Raw genomic sequence first — 24160 nt, 5'->3', positions numbered from 1 at the left:
CTCGAAATAATTATGTTTCAAAACAGACACACGTAAGCTACTTGCAGTACACCCATCATGAAGTCGGTGCGGTCAGCTCACATTGCCCACATGCCCTAGTACTTTCGGCCACTTGGATAGTACTGACATATAAAAAAAAAATGTGTTTCATGTTGGGGCCTGAAAGCCACATGGGAACAACTGGGTCGGGGGCTGCCCCTAATGTGGGTAAGCCCCAATTGGGCTTTGCAGGCACCGCGAAATGCGCTTCTGCTAGACTATTGTAGCTTTCGCTACAAAACATGTGTTCTTCGTCCTCAAGGGCTGCCCAAATCTCCCCAAAGTACGACCTATTTAGGAGATGAGTGGGCTGCCCGCATTCGCTCAATGCAGCCTAAATGAGGTGAGCCCCACATGAGCAACCTCTATTGGCCCCATATGAAATCGATCGGGATGTTAGTGGGCGCCCAACTTGAGGCCCATGTGGGCCGCCGTTGTACAACCCACATTGAGCCCAGAGTGACTCATCTGCACTGCCCACATCGGACCCACAGGGGCCCCACTTAGTAACCCACTTTGTACTACTGGGGGCGCATAATATACTTAGAACACCCGCGGGGACAGTAAGTGAACAAGGGAGAGCCCGCGCGGAATACGCATAAATGAAATAGCCATCGGAATGAGCACAAACCTTAGCACCGTGTTAGATATGGTGTGCTGAGCAAGGTGAGGTGTAGCGGCAAGTTCCGTACTGAGCTGTGTAAATATTCTCGGTATGAAACGAATGCTGGACAAAGTTGTCGGGAAGCAAACGGGCAAATAGTTCGCGCCAGTAAGAAAGCTGCGGTAGTCGAAGGTTTTACTTTATGTAAGGTATTCAGGTGCACCCCACCAGTGCGAGCATACAAGGCTACAGGGTGCCTTTGCCACGAAGAGAGCCTTATTAAAAAATCAGCACCACAAAATCTTTCCTACTTCGCAAAGTAAATGTAAAAAGCGTGTAGGGGAAAGTAAGCGGCTAAAGTAAGTGCAGCAGAGGGTGTATCATTGAAGCACAGAGGAAGCCTGAAAGCAGGAGAGAAAAGTAGCCATTGGCAGAAACGAGAAGCACTTAGTAACAGACAATGGCGCCAACTGCAAGTGAATTTGCTCATATTTTTCATCATCATCAGCCCAACTGCGCCCACTGCGGAACAAAGGTCTCTCCCATGTCTCTCCAATTAATCCTGCCATGCGCCAGCTGCGGTCAACATATCCCCGCAAACTTCTTAACTTCATGCACCCACCTAACACTGTGCCGCTCCCTGCTATGCTTTCCTTCCCTTGGAATTGAATCTGTTACTCTTAAGGACGCTAAGACGCTTGCGAGTGAGATCCTTACATTTAAGGACATATTTTTACAGTAGCAGTAACAATCACGGTGCTATTATCAAATATTGGGCCACTGAGGAAATTACAGAGGAAGTCAAGGAAGCTATATAAAAGGGCTGATGTAAAAAGCCGTAAATTATTCAACTAATTCAATCAGTTAATTTCAGATCTCAAGGACGGTTGAGGTACTGTGCCATAAAAGCCCGCAACCCCGTAAATAGAATGTTTTATGTACTCAGTCAAAAAGCTGGATGACTACTAGGCACAGATTATAATGATCAAAGTCCTACCTGTTACAGCGCTCACCAAGACTCCAATTGCAACAGTAGCAAAAATACCAAAGAAGCTGCTCCAAAAGGACGACATCCGAAAAAGGAAGAGCACTTCTTCCGATCTAAAAAAAAGAATATTGAAAAGGTAAGGATCGGTATACTAACAGTACGTCTTTTAGCCCGCATGACGTAATGGGCAGTAAATCAGTTTATTCAGAAAGCAGCATATGCTTTCTAAATGCGTCCTGTGCCCTGTCTTGTGCCAGCTGCGTCCGCTCTATCCCCGCAAACATCTTAATCTCATCCGCCCACCTAACTTTCTGCCGCCTCCTGCTACGCTTGCCTTCTCTTGGAATCTTGTTCGCCAACCTTGACGACATCGGTTAGCCTAACTGCCTCAGTCCTCCTAACGGAAATAAGCCCCTTTGACATCTCATTTATGACGCCCTAGCTGCGCTGTTCGCGTAGCTAGACTAGCCTAGCTGGATAACGTTCTAGTGTTAAACGTTGCCAGATTAAGTTTGCAATCGCAGCCTGTCCAAAGCCAGAGATTCTTAGCAACCTCCGCTGCGTCACAGGCATCACCGCCACCTTGGCCAGTTGCTCCGCAGTCGCTGAGGGCTGACGGCCGAGGGTTAATTTGTTGATTCATATAGCAGGTTGTGATCATGTACTACTCTACGTAGCATGATTTTCTGTGTGTTATTCTTTTTATTTCTGTTTACATATCCTGCAATTTTACGTCTGCATACTTACGGTTCAGCGCACGCCTTCAGAAACATTTCTTTAGTGGCGACCATTACTTCACCGGGTCGCCCACCTATGCACCCTTCTGTAGTAGCAAAACGAAGTGAAAAAACCCTGTTCCAATATTCCAATTACACCACGCATAAACTGCGCTACGATCTTGCATGGAGCGTTGTGTTTTCAAAATAGAGGGTCAATAAAGACTGTAGTGAAGCGCGCTTTGTCAAACACTACAGCGAGTAAAGGCGCAACATTTGAAGACAATTTCAGGCGTTTCTTGTCTAGCGCTCCGTTTGATTACCGATTTACTCATTTTAGGCTGTTGTTCAGCCAGAGTGGAAGAAAGAGCCCCATGCTCTGTTAGAATTGACCTGAAGCTCTGGGCTATATCTACAGTTGTGTTGAAGGTGTAGCTTTGTGTGTTTGGTTTCTCGATCTATGGACAATCACTATGCGTTGAGTACTGCCATCGTAGCCTTTGGCGACTGAAAACAGCCGTGGTTGCACGCTAGGCATTTATAAGGTTATTCAAGGGAGGCTGGGAGCGGTATCATGTCCTTCACGTGGAAGGTGCTGTTTAGTATGCATTAGGCTTAGTGACGTGATCTTGGCTAATCACCCGGGTGGGCGGGAAAGAGGTGCTATCTAGGATGGGACACATGCGGACATGTATCTGGTATCGGTTGACTACTCTTACAGAGAGTGCACTACAACAGATGTTGGCCCACCTTTGCGCCTGCTCCTAGGGGAAGAAAATTTCACCCGAGTAGTGTCGGAGTAACTGAACTGTAGCAGACATGTGAATACCTGTGCCTCATTGGACAGAAGCGTTGCATGAATTTTATGTTTTTTTGGTGCAAACCCGCCTATGATGAAAAAACTGGTTTATAAAATGGCGTACTAAGGTGCGCGAATCGCACAGGGATGAAACAGTGCGCCAGGAGTTCTCAGTGGTGAACCTAGTGATTAATCTGATAGTTTCTCAGTGCTACTGAAGCTGGTAGGGCTGTCACTATTGCGGTAAATTGGAAGGGGAATGTAGTATATCTTGTTCAGTTCTCAAAACATGCATTGTTTCTTTATAGTAAGCTTTACACACATATTTCAGTGCTTCGCCAGATAGATACAGACCGCGGAACACCTTGCTGCATGTACCTGCCTTCAAAAGATGTCCTTTACGTCAGTTATTTTCACACAAACACAACGTAAAAAAGAAGGGCGCGCAATGTTGCACATTTACTTGTGGGCTAGTTGTTGCACGGTGCGAAATAATTTCACGAACGTAAGCAGAGAATTATGTTGTCAAGCGTTACCGGTTAGAAGACGCACGGTACGAAAGGTTACGAAAGATAGCAGAATGCTTTATGAATGTATCTAGCGCAGATGGTTCGATAAACATCCTCCACAATTCTGTTGAGGGAAAGCATAGAAAGCTGCAGATATCGACGGGAATTTTTCATAGAATAAGTACGGGACAGCAATTAAAATGTCGGGTTTAATTATTGATTCAAACAAATTCACGCCCATTCAGTCAGAAGATGCTTTTATGCAGTGTGTGTAAACCTCTTGATGATAGTTTTGTAAATAAAAGCACCTATTTAAAGAATGTTCTTAAAAGAGACCAACATGGCCGCGGTACGAAAATACACCTTGCTAACCTTGGCAGGTGCAATTTAAAAAAGAAAAACATTTTATTTACTTCGATAAAGCGGGAGGCCCATGTGCAGTTCAAGTGAACCTCTAAGTTCTTCATCGCATCAAAATTCGAAGATTGTACTTGTGGAGCACAAGAGCAGCGCTTCAGCAAGCGGCCTGTGGTTCAGGCGACATAATATCTCCTAATGAAGTGCGACTACTGCACTTACGACAGCCTTTTTGTGGAATGCCCAGTGCTATATTTTGTGGAAGAAACTTGAGTCAGCGTCTATGAGTGAAATTATGTTTAAAGTTTGAAGTTTATTCATTGCTTTTGTATTGCAATTAATAAATGCGCAATAAAGCAGGAGCTAAAGGGGTAGCCTGACAAGGGTGCCTGCCCTATCAAGCAGTAACGGCACACAAGATAGAACTTCAAACAAAACTAATGAGCATATACAATACACCTTGTAGAGACAGCAAACGTTGAAATTTGACAGAAAAGAAACATTGTATTAACAATAACAAGAATGTAAAATAGATCTAATACACAAAGCACACGCTCAACAAAACCTAAATAATTGTATTCTAACGCAGCATAAAATGCATCTAATACACATAGTACACGCTGAACACAAAGTTAAATAATTGTATTACAAAGCAACATAGGGGACACCTGTAAATTTAAATATGTACTTTTTCAGTTTCCAGCAGGAATTTTTTCATTTGTCTCTTTTAGATACGTGCCCTGAAAGCAATCCTGTTTCCTAGATTACTTAAACGGAGGGTGACTTGGCAGATTATATGTTGTGTGCCATAGTTTGTATGTATGCGTGATGTTCCCAGTGTTTCTTTGCATCAGCAGTACTGACTTTTTTGTCTTAGCCCGACATTTTCATAGACCTTATTTTTTATGAATTGTGGAAGCTTGTTATAGTATATTTGACTAGGTTTAAGGATTTTATGCTTTGGGGAAGAGGGGTCCGGTTGTAAATATTGAGTTCTACCTTTGCATCTTTTCAACATTCTTAAAATTTTTTTTTCTCTAATATGGTAAACGCGCCATATTTTTTTTTACTCGTAGTACCCCATACTAGGCAGCAATACGCTAGCCGGGAGTAAAACAAAGTGTACTGTAATTTTTTCTCCAACCAAAGAGGAATCAGGTTGGTTAGTCTAAAAAGGCACCCGACAACTTTACTTTATTGTGATCATAGATTATCTACATGTATATTCCTTCATAGATTTTTTTCAAACCACGCAATTAGAAATTCCTGCTTCAGTGCTTGTTCCATTTTAATATTATTTAGCAATATAGCAGCGCTTGTTTCAACAGGTTTTGTTAACTGAAGCAAAAATTATGTATTTGGCTTTATTTATATTTATTTGTAGCATATTTGTATGCAACCGTGTTCAAAGTTTATTAAAATATTATTTAGCATTAAATTCTGGATTTGTAAGTGCAGTAGACGCAAGGAACGCATTAGCATCATCTGTGTACATAATCGGACGATCGAATCAAGTATATCAGGCAAGTCATTTATATAGATATTAAAAAAATTGGACATGGTATAGACCCTTGTGGGACAATACTGATTTTGTTTTGTTGGGCGATACATCAATGTTGAATTTTACATGCTGATAGCTGTTTGGGAGGTAATTGCGCAAAAAATCTGGTGCACCACCACGTATACCGTAGTAACTAAGTTTGGACAATGGTATTTCGTAGTTAACGGAATAGACCAAGTGTAAAAAACTTATTTTCAATATTGTAGAGTATTTCATGTGTGGCATTCAGTAAAGCCTCCTCGGTACTTTCTCTTTTTCGGAAAGCATATTGATTAGCCGATATAATGTTTTACTTCTCAATAAAACTTTTTAGACGCTTGCTTATACTTATCAGCCAACCCTGCCACACGTGTTTCACATGAATAACCTTTCCGAGAAGGGAGCGGGTACTTACATGTAATGTGATTGGTTTCTAAGCAGTGAATGACCTAGATGGGTAATATGTGCTCTAGTAGCTTCCATATGGTACTTGTTAAGGATATTGTGTGGCAGTTCAATGGTGAAGACCGATCGCCCGACTTGGAAATAGGTATGATTTTAGCAACGCGCCAGTCATGTGTAACTGTGGTTTTTAGTACTAAATGTGTGCTGATAATGTCTTAAAGCTGGTGCCATAATTTAAAATATTTTGTTATTAAACCCACTGTCGTCTGAAAATGATGAAGATTTTAGTTTGCTTGGCGAAGAAAAAATACTACTGTCACTTTTTATTCCTTTCCCCCTGCAACCATATATGCGATATTTACTTCTTGGCATGAGATGGTACTTTCACAAGTGAAGACGGATACGAAAGTTTTGGTCAGGAGTTCATCGCAGTCCGATTCGGGAACTACTTCATTGCCGTTATTTGTAAGGTATGAGGACAATAACTAGAGTTGATTAAGCTCCAGAATCCCTGAGGGTTAGTTCAAAGCATGGATAATAAATTGTGCCTGAAAATCTGACACGCAGATGCGAGAAGGGACTTGCACTCTTTATCGCATTGTGTATATTTTGACCATGAGTAAGAAAAGCGTTTTTTTTTCAGTCTTCTGTGAAGTCGTTTGCTTTTTTTGTTCAGACGACGAAGCTTTTGAGTGAGCCAGGAAGCAGTGTTTCGGTATTTTGAAGTTACAACTGGGATGAACTTATCCGTTAGTCAAGTTAATGTATGCATAAAGAGGGTCCACCTTTCTTTCTTCAGTTGGTCTCGAAAGGTAATTGTCCATAAAGTTGTGAGTAGAAAGAGGTAGCTCCGTATTCTTGCCACCATAGTTGGCCTTACCATAACATCTGATCCCCTTAGTGATGTTTCTTTCGCTCAATAAAACAGGATTTCACCTGTAGTAGTGTGATGATCAGAGACCGCTGAGGTGAACTATGTCGATGTCAGGATAATTTTTTGTAAGTACATCAAGAATAGCGGCTGAAGTCGCTGTGAGATTTGCGTGAAATGAATGGGTAGCTGAGCTGACGAAAGTTCAAGACATGATTTTTACCTCTAATAATGCCATGATCAGACAGAATGTAGAGGTGAGTTGTATCGTCCTGGTGAGTATTCCATCTAAAAACGGCTCACAGAAAAACACGCAAAACACAGGGAGAACGGACAGGACAAGAGCGCTCCTGTTCGTTCTCCCTAAGTGAGTATTCATAATAATTTATAAAGTATACTTACTTGGACTGTTCGAAAAGAGTTGTGACATTTGGCCCAAAAGCCGCCGCACTGTGATTGCGGTTAGCGGGGCAGTAGTCTAGTGACACAGGCATTCTGGTGGGCTTCGTATTTTTCTGAATTGCATGCTTTATGTGCCAGAGTTGGTAAAGAACTGTTACAATTGTGGCCACTCCCGCACCCTGTGAAAGTAAGCGGTCATTTAGTTAGTGACATTTTATTGTACGAAGCATGCAAAATAAGGCGGCAGTCTGAAATTATGACGGGCCTACAAGTTTCTTCAAGAAGTTCACATTTTTTTATATTAGGAGATCTCAAGAAAATTATCGCCCATGCCGACAACAGTGTTCTTGACAGAAAACTTATTATAGCCTCCTGTGTGTAAACAATTGATTGCGAGAGTATAAAAGATAAAGAAATAGAATAAAGTTATTAAAGTAAAGCATTGTGTCTTGGGGTGTGCGAATGTTTGAAACTCTCGAATAGCATTTCGCCCCCATCGAAATGCGAGCGCAGCGACCGGGATTGAACCGGGATTGAACCCGGCAGCTGAGGACCGTACCTATTGAGTCCACGCGGTCGAAAATTATATGAACGAATCGATTATGTTCTATATCTTTTTTTATTTGTTTGCCAGTAACTGGCACAAAGCTTCAAGAAGGCTGGAATTAGCTTCTTTCTATTTTTACCTTAAAACAATGACAGGTGGCCTGGCGCAGAGTGCTCTGCCGCAAGCAAGCGGTTTTGCGCGGGAAGTAGGTTTCAGAACCCCCCCCCCCCCCCCGGCCACCCCGCCCCCCTAAAAAATACTTCACTTTTACAGCAACTTCCCGTATTTAAATTCTCCGCTTATGAGTATCTTTCTACTCCAAGAGGCACAGCTACATCACAAATAAAATTGAAAGCACCTTGTCAGTGGCACATGCTGTGTACGCACCTTGGAGTGGACGAACGGAAATAGCATAGCCAGGAGGCACAAGCCGACATAAGGCGACGTGAGGCAGGTATACACCATAATGAATGTCTGTCAAGGAAAGAGGAACACATCAAGCAAGTTCATGGACTAACGGAAGTACAGTCACAAAACAGATAATTAAAGGCAGTATGTACAACGAGAGGGGCGCAAACTCCAAAGACCGTGATGCAATCTATACCGCCATCTCTCCAAGTATTGCATTGGCCTTACATGGTAGCCAACATGAAGATGAGCAGTGCTCTCAAAAGGATTTGAGATGGGAGATCAAGAACCACATGTGGAAGTTCTGCTGTACGCAGAGCCGAAAATGTGAGCGATGCCTAGCCATTGCCGGCCGAACTGGCGGACTATCTCACCATGGTCAACCGGGCACAAGATCTACGACGAGCTTACTTTGCGCCCTCCACTAAATTGATTCTCTCTATGAATAGAAAGGAAGGGTTCTTTCTGTTTACTCTCTCTACAAATCAAGAAGTTGCAAATATCTAGGCCCTTGATATCTGATCCTTGCCATGCTAGCAGTGGAGGCACGCTCGAATCCAGGGTCGGACGTCGATATTCATAGAGGTAATCAGAGCACCTTAATGCTGGAACTTCGTCCGGGTCACTAACTTAGAAGTGAGCTATATTCTTCACGTCTTTGCCTTTTATGTTAGGACCGTAGAGAATACAGCTCTGAATCGGAGGTCCTGTGATCGAACACGCTTGAAAAGTTTACGGTTCGCGGAGAATATACAAGTAATTGTAAGGGTACAAAGTTCGAGGAGTCAGTTAATCACTCTTCCATGGTTACGTCGTACTACTATGTTTTTCATGCTTGCGAACTATTTTTTCTCTTGACTCAAAGTACTTATACGAATTTGAAACTCAGAGATAATAAAATATTGTATTTTAAGGCGGAAGCCCTTGATGCCTCATCGTTGTAAGAAGGAGTTGCCGACAGAAATGTCACGCTTTTCAATTGGTCGAAACAGTCGTGACGTCAGAGTGCGCGAATTTCAAACGGGGCAATTGTACTTTGGCTAGTAACCATGCAACCAATTGAAGGAATCGTATAGTGATGCTCCAAGTAAGTGGGACTGAGTTTAGTTAATTGCATAATTACCAAATTAGCCTAATCAACCCTTCTAGTCAAGCCAGATAAATAAAACCGAGCAGGAAATTGGTCGAGTTCGGGAATCGTACCCCGGTCTCCGGAGTGCGAGACGAGCCTGCTAACAAGGTTTAGGTGTCCACCCATATATGCGAGACAGATACATTTCCTTTCCTCAAAAACCAATTTACCGCCGAGCAAGGCGTACAACCGAACGGGCGATGGAGTTCTGTGGACTCCCTGGCAGCGTTGCAAGACGCTAGCGCGTTTCACTCTTAGAGGCGAAGCTTAACATATTAACAACGCCTAAGTGACACAAGCAGCAACATGGCGCTTAAGGCTTTCGCCTCACCGCACTTTAGGTCAACAAAGTGACCACCTCAATTTTTTTGTGCATATTGATTGCTCCCTTTCATAGGGGAGGATTTTCTACAAGAAGGCACTTCATCAACCGTCGGAGTGTGGCCCGGCATGCGCCAAAGGCACTTCCTCCATATACAAGAGTTGTGGCACGTTGAAAGGAGCATTATAGCCCCGCATTGTTTTACGTACGTAATTATGCATACTGGGTTCAGTATTTGGAAGCAGGTATCCGGGAGCACGGACATGCTGCGAGAATTCTACAAGGTGGAGTAGTCTATATATAAGACGGCCCCTTGATTTCCTGTATCAATATGCACGTTAACTGCGTCGACTAAAGTTTATAGTGGATTTTAGTTATGCGTGACGAAGCCAGTTATCTTCTCCGTTTCCAACTGATCGCATAAGACACGTCCAAAAGCAGCGTTGTGCGCAAGACGTTTTGACGGGATAATTGGTTCGGAAGCATCAAGATGCGTACAGCGCGTTCAAAAATTCACAGAGAAGGACAAAGAAAGCGCGCTTTATATCGTCTCCCCTTTCTTGGTGCGTTTCTGTCTGTCTTCGATAGAGCTGAGCGCTTTATAACGTTTTATGCGCTGATAATCATCAGCAAACTTGATAGTCTAAATTAGAAAGCCTTGTAAAAATATTTATGCCCGTCCCTAATAAATAAAAAGGGCTTCTCAAGTCATGAGAATAAATGAATAAGAAAGCAATTTTCACCGTTCATTACAGTTTCAAGTACCTTCTATCCGAGGAAGGTGGTTAACAAGAGTTCAGTCATGAGCAGGTTTGTCTGAGATAAAGTGGAATCAAAGCACCAAGCGTAATATGATCGAGACGCCTGTGCGGTACTTACCCTGGCCAAAGACCCCATGTATATGCAAAGGGTGCTATAAATTGTCATCACAGTTCCTAGGGCTAGAGCTGCGGGACAGAAAAGAAGGAAACGGGGAAAGTTTTAAACGTTCACAGGTTTGCGTGTGCATTTGTCTGGACACAGAAGCTTTTCGCAAGTACTTCTAAATAAGCTTGAATGTACCAAACCTCTGCACCTGCCCTTATGCACCTCTCCGGCCTACAAACGATGTTGAAAGGACGAACATTTCGTACAAAGGCTGCGCTGTAATTCATGGTCTTCAGTGGGAGCCTAAGTCACCAATACTGGTCTAAGCTTACCTCTTGAATAGAGGAGCATCGATGCTCTTTTACACTTGTATATTATAACCTCGGATGAATACGTGGCCCTCTTTGAGAAACTCCGCTGAGAGGAGCGAAGCGAGAAGTTGAATACGGCATACAGGAATTCCTGTGTAGCATGAGTTACCTGCTAACTCTTTTTATGGGAGGGCAGAAGCCGCGGAGGCCAACTGCTATGAGTGGTAAGCAGCATACAGCTACCTTTAGCACAGCGCATACCGCTACTGCGTACCGCGCCCCGCCCTACGAACACGCTGATTGCTCCCGACGCGGCAGGCTTGCGTGCTGTTGGCTACTGTTGGCTAGGGTGCCTTGATGCCAGCACCGCCGTTCAGGGTGGAGACAACATCGCGGGCGCCGCCATATTGAATCACACGGGGTCAGCTGCGCTAGCGTGTGTAACGGCGCCACTCTTACTCTCAGCGGCGTGAGAGTGCTTTTGACTAGAACAGTCTTTTTCATCAACATCGCACTGCGTATCTTTTCACTCATGATAGCCATTTTAACATCCGAGGGTCGAAGACATAATTGCATGACTTAATTTTACAGCCCCAGGTGGTCGAGGTTGAACATTTAGTGTTGCGTCTGCTGGTTTGAAAAACGCGCTAATACTTTAAAGATCTGTTGCCGGGCAGGTGCTGCTGCTCCATGCGGATAGAAGAAATTGCTGCCTCTTTTTTTCCCACGATATTTTGGATTTCAATTCCTACGTTCTGTTAACACCCGCGTGTCGTCAACCGCCCGAGCGCTGCGGCTGGTTTCGCTATCGTCGCGCGGGCTGTTTCCGTTTCTTATGCTCGCAAAAACTGGTGTCTGTCTGCTTTCTAATCTTTCAAAGGGTAACTGCGAGTTGCTCGGCCGTTTATTGCTAACAAGGGCGCAATTACATGTGCTTATGGGGCGGGCGCTGGTATATACAAATGATGCCGCCGTATACCGACGTTGCCACTGCTCCTGCGTTTTCTTTCTCGAGGCCAAAGGAAATGAATCGCCCCTGGTTGGCGATAACATAAAGGCATGTTGACGGGCTAGTTGGTATTGCATCTTGAAACTTGGTAAAAAACCCACCTAGGCGCAAATAATTTCACAAGGACACAAAAAGAGACGAGGAGACAACGGACATGCGCGTCTCTTTTTGTGTCCTTGTGAAATTATAGCATAAAGGAGTACTGGAAGTTTCTCACTCGTTTCATTTTTATGAGACGCGCACAACCACCGAATGTTCTTGGGTGCGCTCGCATGCACACTTCGCTTGCTCCATAGACATACGCATCGGTTGCTTTCCTGCGATTCCTCAGTTAGTGAAACACAACAAATAAAGCCACCAGCGGTCGTCCGCAGCCACTGGGCCTCGAAAAACGGAAGCTCAGCTGCTTGCACTAAGCAACTGAGACCAGCCCGACGACCGACCGCTGTGATTCAAAATGGCGCCGCAGGGAGAGAGAGGCGGCGTTGGAGCGGTCAAAAGATGGCACCACCCTGAACGGCGGCGCTGGCATCGAGGCACACTACTGTTGGCGGGAACGTGGCGCCATCTGACGCCGCAAGGGCGATATGCGCATTGTAGTGGCGTCATAGAGTTTCTTAGAGGGAAAGCTGGCGGCGCTGCACTTCAGCCACCATGAACGCTCAAAGCACCATGGGGCAGTGAGCTACTTGTTGCGAGACAGTCGTTGTTTTTCGGGAACACGGAGTGGCACTACTAAGGTGTTTCATTCCGAAAACGCTGTTCGTGAGTGCGCAGACGACTTTCGCGCGAATGCAGTGTGTAAAAACCATAGTAGTGAAATCGCAACGACACACAACGCCAATAAAAGGTTTCACTTTTCCAAAATACCATTAAAAAACCTTTTGAAGTATTTAAGGAACTAAATTTTTTTGAAAACATATTTCCTTTTAAAAGCGCGCCTGTTGAGCACGAAATATTAGTTTTTATAATGTTCAATACTGGGCCAATAGGAGAGCGAGTCGTCTCCTATTTTGGGCAAACTTTGCACATAAAGGCTTCTCTGCTCGTTTGTTGCAATTTACAGACAGGATATTGAATGTTAGGACATTCGTATTTATCGAACAGCTTTATTTGGACATTATTTTTTGGCCAAAAGTTGAAGTTCTGCATTCGGTAGCTCACCGCCCAATGATGCTTTGAGCGCCCATGGTGGCTGAAGTGGTCACGAGGGGCCTTTATGCAAACTCCCATAGACGGCTTGCCAGCTCTCCCTCTAGGTAATAGTAAGAAACTGTATGAGTGGCGTGGCGCGGTGAGCGGTAGGCGCTATGCCAAAAGTATATAATAAGGCTTGTTCACGGGAGCAGTATGAGCCGAATTCGAAGCGTGCTGGCTACATGAAAAGCTTATTAGCATGGAGGAAAAAAAAACTAAGGAGGGAGCGTGACGTAAGGCGGCCAGCGTTCGCAAGCCGAGTGTATATGAAGCCGTTTTCTCCCTCAGTTTTTCGCTCTCCCAGTCAGTCCTTTATGTTTTGGTTCTGGTATGTTTTAGTGCGCGCGTATGCGAGGCTTGTGGCGCGGGAGAAAGTTTCCTTAGTCAGTTTGCCGCGGTAGTCCGCGCATGCAGGCGCGCAGCGTGGCTTGTTTTTACCGCACGCTATCGCGTGGCGTGTTCACGCTGGGGACAAATTCTTTTTTTTGACTATATTTTTAGTTGTAAAGACCAGGCTTCAAGGTTGTCGCCGGACGCTCCCTCCGCAGTTTTTTTTTCCTCTATGCTTATTGGCAGAATCGCATCGAGAGCGTGGGGCTTCCGAGGAGGTTTAGCTTAGTGGAGCGTTTGGGGATCGCGAAACGAGAACGAAAGCAGAAGAGAGGGGCAGAACAGCGTTAACGCAAACTACAGTAAGAAGCGTGCGGCGCGGAGTGCCGCAAGCTTTTTCAGTCATTCAGTGGACTTTCATTGGCAAGCGCTAAAATGTTCGCATTTTGCTCTGTTTTGATGCATTCACGCATGTCCCTTCGACCGACTCTCTTTCTCTGCCAAATCATATACCCTCCTCCTCACTGATCGAACAGCATCGGCAAAACCGACGGAGCCCTTATTCTAGAGGACTGTGAATGCCGAGCACGCTGGTATTGTCAGTGATGTCGGCTGCAATACCGGAAGTTGCGAAATAACGAATTCCGGTGCACTCTGCACATAAATGCTGCAACATGTTAGCTGCACGACTGAGTGCGGTTCCTCTAACAGTATCTAGCCAGGCTTTTTCAGTAGATGCCTAATTTTGGAAGCAAAATCAGCACAATGACTGCCACACCCTGCATTTATCTCGCCAAATATCGCAGCACGGTAATGGTGATTGAGTGCCACGTTAATGTTGGCTAATCATAATAAGCTGTAGGCTTATCTAAACGCCCCTGCAGAATCGTTGCGTTGGAGGCGAGTCAATATTATCATCAGCATGCCTGTCCTGTTAATCGGCGCAGACTGCAAGAAGTAGGCATTTTATTCGCGGTACAAATTTACTGCCTTCACATGTAGCGATGCATGCAAGAATATTGGGTCAGGAATAAATTTCCGAACAGTGGTAAATATCACTTCTCTCACCCGAACCACGTGTAATCCACAACATGTGTTTTTCGGCGTTCTTCCAGCGAGGTCTAATCACGTCCACATACAGAATGGCGGCTTGGGAATTGATTGTTGACGATGTTGTACTGCAAAGCAATAAACGGACAGCATGCGTTGTTCATGGTGCGCATCCAGGAACAGTTTGAAACTGCATTCAGTTAAATAATAGAGCTTACGTAAATAAAAGCTAAGAATAAAACAGAGTAACTGCTAAAGCGCTTATTTGGGCTAATTGGCTCGTCGCCCTTACAGACATCTTGCCTAGCGGAAAAAGGCAGACAGAAAAGAGAAGTAGTGGCGCATTAAAATGCTGAGCGCAAAAGAAGCTCTACTTTAGCTTGGTTTTAACTTTAGGGGGCAAGCAAAAGTGGTCATGGTCTCCAGACAAGTTTAGCGTCGAAAGTGGCACTCGTTTCCGTATAGTCTGATTATACAGGGTGTGTCACCTAATAGTGTACACAATTTTAAGAACAGATTTTTTTTTTTTGCTTAGTTGAGCGGCCGCCGCGGTGGCTCAGTGGCTATGGTGCTCGGCTGCTGGCCCGAAAGACGCGGGTTCGATCCCGGCCGCGGCGGCTGAATTTCTTTGGAGGAGAAATTCGAGGCCCGTGTACTGTGCGATGTCAGTGCACGTTAAAGAACCCCAGGTGGTCGAAATTTCCGGAGCCCTCCACTACGGCGTCTCTCATAGCCTTAGTCGCTTTGGGACGTCAAACTCCATAAACCAACCAGCTTAGTTGAGCGCTTTTTTCGGCATACTATTGTCATGGGTGTAGAACATTAGCATACAGCTAGGGCGTGCTAACTAGGAGGCTGGTTAACTAATATGAATCGAATATTGAACAGTGCTAAGCCGAAAGACGCGATGTTCTAATCCAGAAAGTGTAGTTTTAAAAATTGTGTAAAGTCTTATGTGAAACACCCTGTATTGCGGTACAAGATGACAATGAGGAGCGCGTTTTGCGCTGACGGTGGTCCCTAAAGCATGCGACTAAGAAAGGCCACTCCACGGGGCTGAGAGTTAGTAGAGTAGCAAGATGAGCGAGTCTTGTTCTGGGACTGGTTGCTGCAAAACAACACTTTTGTTCCCAGCGATCTGCAGCAGAACAGAAGCCATTCTGCTTCCGCTGAGGCCGGAGATGTGCAGGAAGCGAGGAAGAGTGGGAAAAAGAGGGAAGGCAAGGAGGTTCACAAGTGTTTCGCTTGGATATCCTGCACCGGGGAAAAGGAGAGAGAGAGGCTACAAAGCGGTAATTTATGTGATCGCTGTAAGGACGTAGTTCAGCACTACATCTGCAATATGCTGGGTGATTTCTTTTAACGACTGCAGATTTTTATTTCAAAAACTGCGAGAAATTCGTCGGTGTAGTAGGTTGAGCTGGATTGTACAGGAAATCATAATTTTTGTATATCATGTATGTATCACAAATTACGAAACTAATTAGCAGAAAATAATTAATAAACATAAAATAATAATTAGCACAAAATAATAATTATTATTATAGATTTTTTATTTCAGGGGGCAAGGTTATATTGCGGAATTGATGGCCGTCAACATCGAAGGTGGGCCCTGATCAAAAGTTTCCTTAATTGGCAATGTGGTTCGAAATACCGAACATCAAACATGCGCCTTTGAAAGCTTGTTGAGTTGGTTTGCCCTCATTACTTAATTATAAAATGACTTCGCTGGGCGTACTATGGTCGCCGAAATGAATTTAACTATTCCTACATGATGACAAACACCAAATGCGGCAAATTGTCAGAGACATCATTTTAAATAAGGAATGTGAGCAAGCCAACTCAACAAACTCTGAAAGCGTAATTTTGACATTCAATATTTAAAACGGCATTCACGATTAAGAAAATTTAAAAACGCAGCTCACCTTTGCTGTTGACGGCCATGAATTTGACGATATAACATTGACCGCTTACATTCAAAATAAAACACTTTTTTTAACTTTAGTCAAATAATTGCTTAAATATTTCTCAACGTGGGGCACATAATGTCCGTCTTGCTCTACATTCCAACTCAGCAGACCGAACCGACATATCTTTCACGGTTTTTAAAATGAAAGTTCGTAAATGTTCAAAAAATCACCCCGTATACACTAAGTTTTCAGAGAACACTAGCCTCATGGGTTCCTGGTAGAAACACATTCATTCACTCAAGAGACTGAAGTGGAGCAATTTGCCGACAGAACAGTGTAAGGCTTATCCCGCTTGTGCATAAACACAACCACGACCTGAGAACCTGCTGGTGAGTCAGGACACTGTTGCCGCAGAGTCAGAACCTGTCGTTCTACCATGCAGGCCCAAAGAACCGTGGTAACGCTTGTCGTGCCTTCAAGGTTTGTGGTCGATGTGGCCACCGTTAAATTACTTTGTTTTCCGTCAGAGGCCGAGGAATAAGGCCTGTATAGGCCAGAACGCAGCGTTTATATTGAAGTTCTAAAGACAAGGTATAGAAAACGTGGATGGTGATTGTTTCAGCACAGCAGCCCGTTACACAGGCAGAGCTGTCGGCATGGCAGTGAAAAATGCGGCGCGCCGGGAACTAGTGTATTCCTACATATTGCAATCAAGTTTGTGCTTTTAGACACCCTCTAGTTAAATACCCTCTAGTTTCATGCTAATTACTTATTGGTCCAAGAGCGGTCAAAAGGCGAAGAAGACTTTTGGCCCTTATTGACAGTGAGTACGTTCTAGTTGACCTTTACTCCTGGATTTCATTCTTCACCTGAGTCGGTAAGAAGCCCAACTGATACTATTAAAAAAAAGCGTTAGCTGCGTTTATGGGAATTTTCACGTGTGTTTTTCGTGTTGAGATCCTGTGGTAATGTGTTATTCCCAGGAAAAAAAAACACAGAATGAAATAAGAATAAGGATGTGCATAAAATTTGAATGATGTGTTCGGTTTTGTTTAAGCAAACTATCTCAAGGCAATAAATTCAATGTCTCAAGGTTTTAACGTCGCAGTTAAGGATCAGAAGTTAAGTGTGCTGCTACACCATGACATTGAAGGTTACTATTTTCTCAAGTAGACGTACTGGTCGAGGACAGTTGCAGCAGCGCTATAGTAAACAATGATATGCAGCATGAAAATGAAGTAGAACATCATGAAACCTCTGCAGGTTATGGGTACTTTTTAAACTGCCATTGCAAGACTGAAAAGCTATGAGCATACACACTAAGCCAAAACGGATCTACTAGTGTGAGATATACAATGCGGTAGTCCTACTAAACGCGTTGTCTGCCCTGTGTGTTTATACCACCTGTGTGGCTCTAGTTCAGTATCACAAATCGCTGCTGGCAAGCCCACATATGCAGTGTACCTAAAATTCGAGACACACTTAAGCACCGCCTTAAGGGTACGACGAGATAGCGTTATTGGGGCCCTTTGGCGGCCTAGGGTCCTTTTTGCGTATCACTTAGCAGACACAGACACTGTAGGATAAGACACACATAACCTCCCTTAACCTGGTCGAATGAACGTGCCTCAATGGCCTAGGTGCAGCCTGCATAACTTGCAAAGCAGTGGTCACGGGCTCGATTCACATCGATTTACACTGATTTTATTTTAAGCGCAACACTATTTTTATCTTGCATGTCGTAATCACGTTTGAGCCATTAATCAAATGGTTTAATCCGATTTATTTCCACACCTTTGCTTCTGACGTCAAGAACCTCTTCATCAATCCGGATTATCTCGGCGCGCCATTTATGACGTTGGGTTACTTACTGAAGGAGGCCCTTAGCCCTGTCGCTTTGATATATCATTCAGCGCCAAGAACTGAACTCTCACAATTTCTCCCGTCCTCATAGCTCTACCAGAAGATGTTGTTGAGGCTACCAATCAAGCCAACATATACTGTGAAGCTAAATGTAGCATTCGAGGGCAAAAACTAAACACCGCAGCATTTTGTCGATCCTCAAGGCTTACAAGAGAACATCGCTGGCGTGGCTACCTGCGCGAACATGCACTATGAAGGCGGATTATGGAATTTACATCAAGCTGAGCATTGAACACCAGGTTAAATATTAAGCTGCTCTATGAACACTGCACGGCAGCACTATTCCAAAGTCAGCTGGAAGCAGGCATGCGCTGACTCATTCGGCGGAAAAGCAGGCGAGGGCTGTGCGACCCATCAGCGAGCCTTAAATGGACCACACGTGCATGAGCCACTTTCGCAACTGCAGTTACATGCAAAGAACCTGACATAAAAAAACCTTGCTTAGCGATCTTGAACGCATGAAGTTTCAAATTAGGCTAGCAAAAAGGAAAGATTTTTTGCAGCTTCGAAAACACATTTGATGGGTCTCCACTCGCAAATTTTAGATATGCAAGCGCAAAGTGTTAGCCAGTACCAGTTAAATGTTAGAGGCTGTCGTGCACTCATGCTGCCTAATGAAGGCTCTCTGGGCAACCTTGGCGATATTTTCTAAAGCTGGGGCAGTTTAAAAGCAGGAGGCGTGCTACTTCGCTCGGAGGCATCATGAACCATTAAGCGCAACATGATAGACGCCGTGAAGAAGACGGGATGATTTGGATGCACTGCACTGAGACACAAACCTTATTCAAGAGCATCATAAACAACTTATTGTAGAAGAAAAAGCGAGATCACCAAAACAACAAAACACTTTCTTCATAGATTGTGTTTGGTTTGGTCGTCTCGTTCCTACTGCTATTATTTGGCGCCAGCAGAGTGTTTTTACGTGCTGACGCAGAAATAAAAGCGTAACGTTGAGCGCCATGTATCAAAGCGTATTCGTTGCACCTTCCTTCACTGTGTGCCTTGCGTCACGTTTAATACTCCTTGAATTACTTGTATATACATATGCTAAGAATCCTCTAGTCTGCCGCGGTGGCTGATAGGTTACGGCGCTCGGATGCTGACCCGAAAGACATGGGTTCGATCCCGGTTGCGGCGGTTGAATTTTGGTGAAGGCGAAATTCTAGAGGACCGTGTACTGTGCGATGACAGTGCACGTTCAAGAACCCCGAGTGGTCGAAATTCCCGCAGCCCTTCACTATGGCGATTCTCATAGCCTGAGTGGCTTTGGGACATTAAACCCCATAAACCAGACCAAACTAAGAATCCTCACTCAAATTGTAAGTTTTTGCGTTATCTTCCTTCAGCTGAGCTGTTCATGTTATTCAGATTGCGGATAAGGAATCCAACAGGACTGTCATACATACTTCTACATGTTGTGTTGCTCAGACGTTAGTTACATGCACACACATTATGGGAGTTAACACGCTTGAGCGTATGTACCCGGGTGGTAGATAAATTTGTATGCGATCACTGCCCGACACCTTAGGTAAATATTCGCTTTTCTTGTCAGACGAAACAAGCCCTGGTTCCGCCATTAGCATTTGCAAAGTACTAGGACTTATATGCAATATTTGACGCCGTGTCACAGCAGATTCCAGAAGAGCTTACCGTTAGTGCAAGCGGGGTTATTTTAATCCTCGTTAATCTACAATCTCGGCATCTCTATCACAGAAGCGTGTGAGGAGCTTATATAAGTAACTTGAAGCGTGTTGTTTTGGCGAAAAGTCAGATTCGGAGCTCCTTGCCTACATAGTGGGGGTATAATGCCTTCCACATTTGCGGCGTATAACCGCCATTGAGAGCGCCCAGCGGCAAAACTCTATGTATAGTACACGAAGTCGAATAAGTGTCTTCCCAGGTCCACCATTTTGCGATGCACAAAAGTATTTTTATAGTCTTTATATTTCTCGCAAGCTATGGCTATTCAAGGAGGCTCTCTTTGGTACCCAGCGGGAAGTCAGTCAAGGCAGGTGCGTGGTCAAGGTTCTGCTGCTATTTTTGAAGGAAATGAATCTGGACGACCGCATCTCCAGCGGTAACGAGAGCGTCCTGGTCACCTCTCCCTGGGACTTATGTTGAGGCTTTGCTTTACCAACGTGCTAGCTCGTGTGTGAATCCACGTGTGGAACCCGTATGAGGGCTTTGGAACGTCATAGGATGTTTGTGCGAGGCCGCCTGCCTTACGGTTTGGACAGTTGACCACGAGACCTGTGTTAAGGGACGTCTGCCAGCTTATATGCGCGTAGACGTCTGCATTATGCCCTTCACCATTCATGCAGCTCCACCGTATTAAACACCATCATCCCCATCATCACTCCCTGCCCCTCTCAGTTCGTCTGTTACCTCGCAAAGTGTGGTGCAGTAGTTCACAGATATCTTGCCCCGGTCGTCCTGCTCACCCTTCCCGACATCAGCCGTTATCTTTCTAACTGTAGTTTTCTTACGTGTTTCTTAAGTGTGGCCGGACTCTGGGTTGTACGTCGTGACCCTAACGTTGACTCGTAAATGTTATGCAGGTAAGCCAAGAGCAGCCGCTCTGAAGCTTGTGTCCTGAGTACGATGAGACCCAGTCCTTGGCTATGACAGCCACGGAAAAAATTTCGCGGAGAGTGTGCCATAGTGGTCATTGCTAAAGTCAGGAACTCGCAGGGTTACAGCGCGAGAAGATGCGGCCGACTCAGGAAGTGAAGTAGACGGAGCAGAGCCCAACACTGCCGCTGTCTTTTTCACCACCCTCTATACCCTCGCACCAAGCGCGCTTGAGCGATGGACGCGCCACCCCTCAGCCACGCAGCCCCAAGGGCTCTACATTTATGCATGGCATTTCATCATAAGTAATTTTGAAGGCAGGAGGAAGGAGTGGATTGTGTGAAGCTGCAGTGCCATAAATTCCGCAAACGCAGTCCGGTTTGCTCCGACGGCATGGTATGCGGCGTTCATTTGTCTGTAAGCACTCAAGGTACGCATCTTCAGTACATGTGTACGGTTAGCAAATTCATCATCATCATCATCACCAACCTGACTACGCCCACCGCAGGGCAAAGGCCTCTCTCATAACTCTCCAATTAACCCTGTCCTTTGCCAGCTGCAGGCACCTAACCCCGCGAACTTCTTAATCTCACCCGCCCATCTAAGTTTCTGCCGCCTCCTGCTATGCTTGCCTTCTCTTGGAATCCAAAGCGTTACCCTTAAGGACTATCGGTTATCTTGCCTTCACAGTACATGCCCTGCCCAAGCCCATTTCTTCCTCTTGATTTCGACTCGGATGTCATTAACCCGCGTTTGTTCCCTCGCCCATTCCGCCCGCTTCCGATCTCTTAACGTTACACCTATCATTTTTATTTCCATAGCTCGCTGCGTTGTTCTTAACTTAAGCTGAACCCTCTTTGTTAGCCTCCACGTCTCTGCTCCGTAGGTGCGTACCGGTAAGATACAATTGCATACTTTTGTCTTGATGGATATTTGTAAACTGCCATTCATGTTCTGAAAGTACCTGCAATATGCGCTCCACCTTATTCTAATTCTTCTAGTTATTTCCATCTCATTATCTGGATCAGCGGCCGCTACCTGCCCTATGTAGACGTATTCCCTTACCACTTCCAACCACCCGCTACCAATTATGAAGTGCTCTTCCCTTGCGAGACTGTTGAACATTACTTTGGTTTTGTGCATGTTAATTTTAGGGCCTATCGTTCTGCTCTGCCCGTCTAACGCATTTATCATGCTTTGCAGCTCGTCCCTTGAGTGACTTAAGAAGGTTATGTCAGCAGCGAATCGCAAATGGCGGCCAGAAAAATACAACGCCTTAACATGTCGTTTATTATCGTTGAATTCAGAAAAGGTGAAGGCCAAGTGAGTTCTTCAGTTCAGTTGTTGCATCAACAAGCAAGTTGGAACGGGAAACATATAGCAATGAGTTCATGCAGCATAATTAAAAATAAAGCAACTCCATGGTCATACTCAATGCAACGAAGTTAATGACGTCTGAAATTGTTCTCCGTTTTACATAAATATGATGATCAGGTTTTCAGGGCAGCAGTGCTTTTCATATTGTGCTAAGGATGGCCGCTTATTTCATACAGTTCTTGGCCCTGCAATGGGAGCCTTGCCTTCACTGGTGCTGTCGCGGAACTGATTGGTGGTATTCGTCAAGTTCCATAAGCCTATTTTTAAAACCATCGTTGTAGCGCAGCGCACGACATGGGCAGAAAACGATAGGACACACACACACAGCGCTAACTTCCGACAACTTTATCGTTTCTGGAACAGTAAAGTTGTTGGAAGTTAACGCTGTGTGTTTGTGTCCTCTCGTTATGTTTCCTTGTTGCGCTACAACGATGGTTTTAGGTCAAAACCAACATGCCCAAGTTTCTACCTTATTGAAGCCTACTTCGAAGTTTCCAATGCATTGTTAACGGTTTTCATTGCTGTCGGCTACAGCTACCGTGCAAATGAAGAAGGGAGAAGCGTGCTGAGTGCATGCGTATGCGGATAATGCGGAAGATCATTCGCCCTTAAAAGACAAGAAAAATAGTGAGAAGCCACAGAGAAGACTCCCGAAATATAGGGACTGTGAACGCAAAATACGACAAACAAAACCGTTGGAAACCAGGAAATCCTGCTCCTAAGCCATTCAAATTTTTCGCCCTCATACGAGGCTGTAAATGTCTCGTTTACATGAAGCTCACTGAATTCTGCACAATATACTCATACTCACCTTGTTGCGGCGCAGACAACTCCAGCTAGAAAGAGTCCAACAAATCCTGGCACGTGCAACAGGTACGTGTTTATGTAGTAGGGCAAAATCTAAAAGTTTTCATAAAAGGTGTAAAAGAAAAGAAACCATATGATATTGTAACGTACTTGCTGACGAAGGGGGGTTTATTAGTAGGCACGAAAGGGAAGGCCAGGCAAGCTGGGGCAACAACAGCGACAGACTCCACACGGCGCGAGCCCTACTTCGTCGTCGTCGCCCTACTTCATATGCGCCACCTGGCAATACTAGGTGGCATTATTCCCCCCTTATGAAAAAAAAAAGAGCGCTGTCGCTGTCGACGTAAGGGGGAAACAAAAAATAAACAAAAAAAACAAGCAAACTGCCGCAACTGAAGCGCGCGAAAACATCAGCACGGTTGCGTCACCGTGTATAGTACGGCTTAAGCCGCACAACGTGCACAATGTCAGAGTCGGGCTGTCGGCGTCGCGGTTGCGCAGCACCGTCCGGAACCACTTCATAGTTAACCTCACTCACACGCCGTACCACTCTGTAAGGGCCAAAATAGCGGGAGAGCAGTTTCTCACACAAGCCTTGGCGACGAACAGGAGTCCACACCCAGACTTGGTCACCGGGTTTGTAGTCAACCTGTCGGTGGCGAAGGTTGTAACGGCGCGCATCTGAGCTCTGCTGTTGCCCGATGTGCACGCGGGCCAGCTGACGGGCTTCTTCAGCACGTTGGGCAAACTGTTGGGCGTCTGGGGCGAGTTGGTCATCCTCTGGGCACGGGAGCATGGCATCAAGCATGCTCTGGACTTCGCGTCCGTACACAAGGCGAAACGGGGAGAAGCGCGTAGTTTCCTGCAGGGCGGTGTTGTAGGCAAAGGTGACATACGGCAGGACCTCATCCCAAGTTTTGTGTTGAACATCTACGTACATGGACAACATGTCCGCAAGGGTCCTGTTTAATCGTTCGGTCAAGCCATTGCTCTGCGGATGGTAGGCCGTGGTCTTGCGGTGTGTTGTGCAGCTCAGCCGAAAGATGTGGTCGATTAGTTCCGCTGTAAACGCCGTCCCTCTGTCTGTAATCACGTGCGAAGGAGCGCCATGTCGCAGGACGATGTTGTGCATGAAAAACTCTGCGACTTCTGAAGCTGTGCCACGAGGG

The 24160-nt window shown here is 45.1% G+C and overlaps 1 protein-coding gene across 1 annotated transcript in view; it reads right to left on the bottom strand.

The window, feature by feature from the left end:
* LOC149347239 (sodium-coupled monocarboxylate transporter 1-like) overlaps nt 1–24160 on the bottom strand; it is a 48862-nt gene that overhangs the window by 2056 nt on the left and 22646 nt on the right. Inside the window, exons 8-13 of the mRNA XM_089585535.1 lie at nt 22996–23084; nt 14422–14531; nt 10519–10586; nt 8165–8251; nt 7231–7409; nt 1641–1744 (exon numbers count right to left, since the gene is read on the bottom strand). Coding sequence (XP_089441661.1) covers nt 1641–1744; nt 7231–7409; nt 8165–8251; nt 10519–10586; nt 14422–14531; nt 22996–23084 — 637 coding nt within the window. The remainder of the gene's footprint in view (nt 1–1640; nt 1745–7230; nt 7410–8164; nt 8252–10518; nt 10587–14421; nt 14532–22995; nt 23085–24160) is intronic.

The sequence above is a fragment of the Amblyomma mixtum genome, chromosome 4 (assembly GCF_055824585.1).
Source record: "Amblyomma mixtum isolate Tamu chromosome 4, ASM5582458v1, whole genome shotgun sequence".
Classification (NCBI taxonomy): Eukaryota; Metazoa; Arthropoda; class Arachnida; order Ixodida; family Ixodidae; genus Amblyomma; species Amblyomma mixtum.
This window is presented reverse-complemented; position numbering and strand designations above follow the sequence as displayed.